This window comes from Mesitornis unicolor, unplaced genomic scaffold (assembly GCF_000695765.1).
Source record: "Mesitornis unicolor isolate BGI_N332 unplaced genomic scaffold, ASM69576v1 scaffold24766, whole genome shotgun sequence".
Lineage (NCBI taxonomy): Eukaryota > Metazoa > Chordata > Aves > Mesitornithiformes > Mesitornithidae > Mesitornis > Mesitornis unicolor.
The window spans coordinates 1-5,448 of NW_010189440.1; the positions used below are offsets into that span (position 1 = coordinate 1).

The 5,448-nt window shown below is 43.0% G+C and overlaps 1 protein-coding gene across 1 annotated transcript; it reads left to right on the forward strand.

The window, feature by feature from the left end:
* Window positions 1-50: 50 nt before the first annotated feature.
* HEY1 (hes-related family bHLH transcription factor with YRPW motif 1) lies at window positions 51-2,209 on the forward strand (the record flags this gene model as incomplete). The annotated part of the gene is made up of 3 exons (XM_010186083.1): window positions 51-134; window positions 250-331; window positions 1,149-2,209. Coding segments are annotated over 3 exons (750 nt in total), but the record flags the coding sequence as incomplete, so codon positions are not given.
* Between the last annotated feature and the right edge of the window lie 3,239 nt (window positions 2,210-5,448).

Genomic DNA, 5,448 nt, shown 5'->3' on the forward strand with positions numbered 1-5,448 from the left:
CCTCAGCCCCAGCACCCCCCGACCCCCTGACCCTCCGCTTTCTGCCCTAGATCATCGAGAAGCGCCGCCGCGATCGCATCAACAACAGCCTGTCCGAGCTGAGGAGGCTGGTGCCCAGCGCCTTTGAGAAGCAGGTAGTGCCCAGCGACCCCCCGCACTGCCTTCTCCCTGCTCCCGGGGGGAGGGTCGCCCCTCTTGAAGGTCTCTGGTTGTGCCTGAAATGTTTCTCTGCTTCCCCTTCTCTCCTAGGGATCTGCCAAGCTGGAAAAAGCGGAGATTCTGCAGATGACTGTTGATCACCTGAAAATGCTGCATACGGCAGGAGGGAAAGGTAAAGTTTTGTGCCTGACAGTGGGTCCCAGCTCTGCAGAGAGGCTGCCGAGAGGAGTGTGTTCCTGAACATCCAGTGCACAGTGAGCTGTGGGAGCACTTGAAGAGAGTGAAGGGAAACTCTTCTCATGATTTCTCAGAAATTTGGGGATTTTTACTTGAGAAGATTTGTGGCGTCGCTGGCACTGAAACATTTTAAAGTACTAGCTTCCAGGTTGTCCTAGAGAAGAGTGATTTAAGGTCTCTCTAGCAGTGTGTCAGCACTGTGAAATGAATTGCCTTTTGGGAACTTGGAAAACACAAAGTTTTTGCTGTTTGTTTCTCAAACTTTCTGAAAGTTCAGAACAGAAACTAGAAAATAATAGAGATGGAATGAGTAGTGAAGAGACTTAGCAAAAATAGTGAAATGCATTTTTAGAAAAAAAGTGCGCTGCCAGCAGAAGTCCCCTCTGATAACTTAGGACTTGTGTTTCTAATGAATTTCACTGTGCTGTGGTTTTGCTTGCACTGGGGAGACATAAAAAGAACAAAAGTACTTTCCTCTAGTGGCAGTGTGCAATTTCAGTTTAAAAATGGCAGTCTGTGACTGATCTTGAGACTTGCAGCATCACAGCACAGATATAAAAGAAAAGCTTGTTAGACAAAAAAAAAGAAGTAAAAACGAAAAAGAGGAGCTTGGCAGCTAATCTGTGGTTGGGAATACTAACCACATCCAAGTGAAATATACTTACAGGGGAGGGTGGAGTTGGGGAGGCTACATGTAGACAATGGCTAGAAAACAGCTTCTTAAGAGTCCATTCTTGGCTCTTTTCTCTTAGGTTATTTTGATGCCCACGCTTTGGCTATGGACTATCGTAGTCTGGGGTTTCGAGAGTGCCTGGCCGAAGTTGCTCGATACCTCAGTATTATAGAGGGTCTGGACGCATCCGATCCTCTGCGAGTTCGACTTGTGTCTCATCTCAATAACTACGCCTCTCAACGGGAAGCTGCGAGTAGTGCACACACTGGCATTGGACACATTCCTTGGGGCAGTGCCTTTGGACATCACCCTCACATATCTCACCCACTGCTGCTGGCTTCAAACGGGCACGGTAATACCAGTACTACAGCATCTTCCACAGAACCGCATCACCAGACCAGAATTGCCGCCCCACACGCTGAAACTTCCTCACTCAGAGTGCCCCCAAATGGCAGCGTTGGACCAGTGCTCCCCGTGGTCACATGTACTACCAAACTGTCTCCTCCTCTCCTCTCCTCCATGGCATCTCTGTCTGCGTTCCCCTTTTCGTTTGGCTCCTTCCATCTGCTGTCCCCCAATGTGCTGAGCCCATCTGCACCAACGCAGTCAGCGACCCTTGGCAAACCTTACAGACCCTGGGGGACTGAGATCGGAGCCTTCTAAAAATGAACTCTTTAGTGAGGGTGGGGAAGCCTACAAACCTAGCTGAGCTGGGTTATGCCATGCTTAAAGTTGAAGTTCTTATTAACAGGGACAAAGATACAACTTCACCTTAACTAAGTTTGTCTAAAAACTCTCTCATTGGATTTTCCTTTTTGTTTTCTACATTTTTGTATTAGCATTTTTTTAATAGTTGCTGACGTTGTCCAAGAATAAAATTACAATAGTGGTTGTTAACACTTGTGTTAGATCTGTGCTGAGCATTTAAATCACTTTTGTAAACAGTTTGTTTCAAATGTTTCATTTTTCCTGAGTACATCAGACCACCTTTTTATGAAGAGATATCACCTATTATTGTTAGCAATGGCCTAGTTTAGCTATTAATTTTTCCAAGACAGCTCTTCTCAGCATTAACAAGCTGTGTTTTTGTTAGTTTTGACACTGAGATGTTCTATAAAGAATTACTCTTTTTGTAAACTATGTTTGAGTCTTAAATTTCTGAACAAAGTGTTGACAAATCAAATGGACCAGCTTGACCAGCCTCATTTCTGTCTCTTCTGCCATGGTTTGGTGTATTTGGTGGTCTTATTCTAGTCCCTAGTGGACATTTACTCACATCACAGAACCACTACACTGTTTCTTCTCCAAAAGGAGCAGGAGAAGAGCAAATAGAGCAGATATTTAGAGCTTGTTAGAGCAATAGAGCAAACCCTGGAGTGGGGAGGGTGCAAAAGCCAAGTTACATACGGTATTGGCGGTGGGTTTAGTTGCTAAGGAGGTAAAAGGGGGGGAAAAAGCTGTCACCTGCAGTAGTCTTCCAGCCAGAGCCAGTCATATGCATACATTACAGCGGAGTAATGGTTCTGTTACCCCATAGTCTTGGGTAGCTGAGAGCAGACTCTTTCGCTTAGTGAACTTCAGCTTTGCACCTGGAAGGAAGGACACTGGTATTTAAATGGCGAATGGAGTGGTACGGTGGGCACCTATTCTGTGCACAGCCTTGGTGCTTAACAGGTGTATCGTAACCAGGTGATTTTTCTGTTGCATTTTACTCTTAGGTGCAGTTCAGGGCCACTCATTTTGTGAGGGTTCTGCTGCACTCTGTGTGTGAGTGTGTGTGAGTGTACGTGCATATTTTGGTTGATTTCATGAGAATCTGAACAGGTTTATCGAGTGAGTTCCACTGGATGAGGTTTGACTGCTCTTGTGTTGTGGCTAAATAAAGGAGAAAGAACAAAGTATTTTAAATGACATATTTGTCTTATATACATCAGTGGTGAATTCTGTCCCTATGGGCATCACAGGATATGTTGAACAATTGCTACTTAGTCCTGCTCTGGGCATTTGTATTTACTTTTTTCTCTCAAATATGGCATACTTAGCTACATTAGCTGAGTACATGAAGAACCATGGTGCCTGAGAGTAACAGCTGAGGGAAGGAAAATGTAGGATTCATTTTGTGTGTCACCTTTACTTGCCTGGCAGTGTGTGGGCAGACAGCGAAGGCACCAGGGTTACTGCTAAAGAAGAGGTTAAAGCTGCACTGCCACTGATTATTCTTACTGATTTGTATCAATACTAAAAAGTGATCATTACAAATGCACAGTCCTTTCGTGTCAAATTCAGGAAATCTTTATCTGTCCTGTAGCTCTGTAACAAAGTTTTGTACCTAACCCTGGTTTAGTGCACGTTCAATGTGTTACACGTCGATAGAAGGTTTTCTCCAGATGCAGTCTGTCCTACCTGCAGAACATCAACAACTTCTGGAAGTACCTCACTTCTTTCCTGTACCTTTGAATTTATTGTACATTTGTGCTGGTAAATGGCACATCTTTGTCTGGCTTTAGCTCTGCCAGAACAGCAGAAAGAGCTCAGCCCTGTGGGAGACAGGGCTTTGTTTAAAGAGGGGCTCTCGGGCCAATTAAGGAGTGGCATTGATGAGAGGCTTTCTCGGAAGAAGGATTGCCATGAGGCAAAGAGGGCATTCAAGTGCGTAACCTTGTTTTACCTTCCTCCCTAGGCTGTAGTGGACCACTGCTAGAAATGAAACGCAAAATGCTGTGGGAGCTAGAAATACATAGATGTTATTGAGGAAAGATTATAAAGCGCAGTATTTCATGTAGAAACATGAAATAGGAGGCTGTGAAATTCCAAAGCCAGTTTCCTTTTCACAGTGTGTATTGTCTCCAGTTTAATTGTGCTCTGCCCTGTCCCTAATAGGTTTTTATACCAAATTAACAACTCCTACCTAGAAGATTGCTATAGTGCATGCAACTATTCTTTAGATCTTTTAATAAATGGCAATGCTTCTCAGCCTTTTAATGGTTATTTCATTGACATTCAAATGACTTTGCCTGCCTCTAAATAGCTGGCTCTTTTGTGTAGAAAGACCCCTATAATTATTTTTGTCCCACTGTCCTACACTTGAATGGACTTCAGAAGCAGTGCAATAAAAGTTTAGCTGCTGGTGTTTGTCTCTATATCAACTGTCTCCTCTTTCCATTACTAATGGCAAAGGTTTTAATGAAAAGTACTAATGTTATTCAACTTTTGTGCAGTAAGTCTATATTAATTTTTAAAGACTCAATTGTTATCATAGAAATAGGTGAATGAATTCTAGAAACTCACAATAACTAGTAATTCAGATGGGAAAAGCATAGCCCAGAAGCTGATGCACCAGGGCTGGAAGTGCAGGCCTGTATTACTACTTGTGCTGCTAACTTAGTAAATCATGCTGGGCGATCACTTAATCCGTATCTGTTTTGTCAGCTGCGAAAAAGGGATAGCAGTGCTTGTTTTCCTTTCATCAAGAGACAGCAGTGGTTGCAAATTTTCTATGTGAATGACAAATGATGTTTTTTTTCTCAGAAACTACTGTTCTGAGATGTTCTGCTATTTTTGTTTCCTATAGGATGCTAGGTTTCTAGAGACAAACTGAGAAAGGCAGAAAAAGCTTGCTCCTGTAGACAACAGAAATCTGAGCCCAAAACATTTGCTTGTTTGCCCCATTGCAAAAGAGCTATTCAGGAGCACAAGCTTGAGCAGAGGGACGGCGGAGAAGAAAGGAAACGCCTATGTGACTTGATCCCATGACCCCCCAACTACCTTCAATTGCTTTGGATGAACTGTGTCCATCCGGAAATCCTCCGGCTAAAGCTTTGTGTGGGATGTAAGATGATGTGGTACTTCATATAAGCTAATACTATCTTCTTTTATCAAGGAAGCTGGATTTGAGTGTGGAATAAATTTAAGAGGCTGGTAAATACTGAAAAAAACCAGACACAAACCTTTGGAAATCCATTCTGTACTTTGTCATAAAGGAATAGGTAATGAAAATGACATTTTTTAGCTTTTGGAAAGAAGCTGTCAGTTGTTCTTAAGGCAGTTCCTGTTCAGTGCTCCCGTCTTAACACTAGTAGCATGACAGAGTTTATTAGGATCATGCTGAAAACCCCACGAATCCTGGCTATTACTCTCTTCACTCACACATCAGCATGTGAGTCCCCAGGTGACAGGAGCCTTCCTAGACTATTGCATAGTGGTGGAAAGTCTGCCAGGTGTTTTTTTTGTGGTGGTTTTTGTTTGTTTGTTTGTTTGTTTTACCCAAGCAAAGAACAAGCCCAAGTGAGCACAGATAAACTGAAATCATTCTTCCTCTTTTATATTATGTGCATATTCTTAAGTGCTTCTTGCCAGAAACTCACAGTTTGGGTCATAAA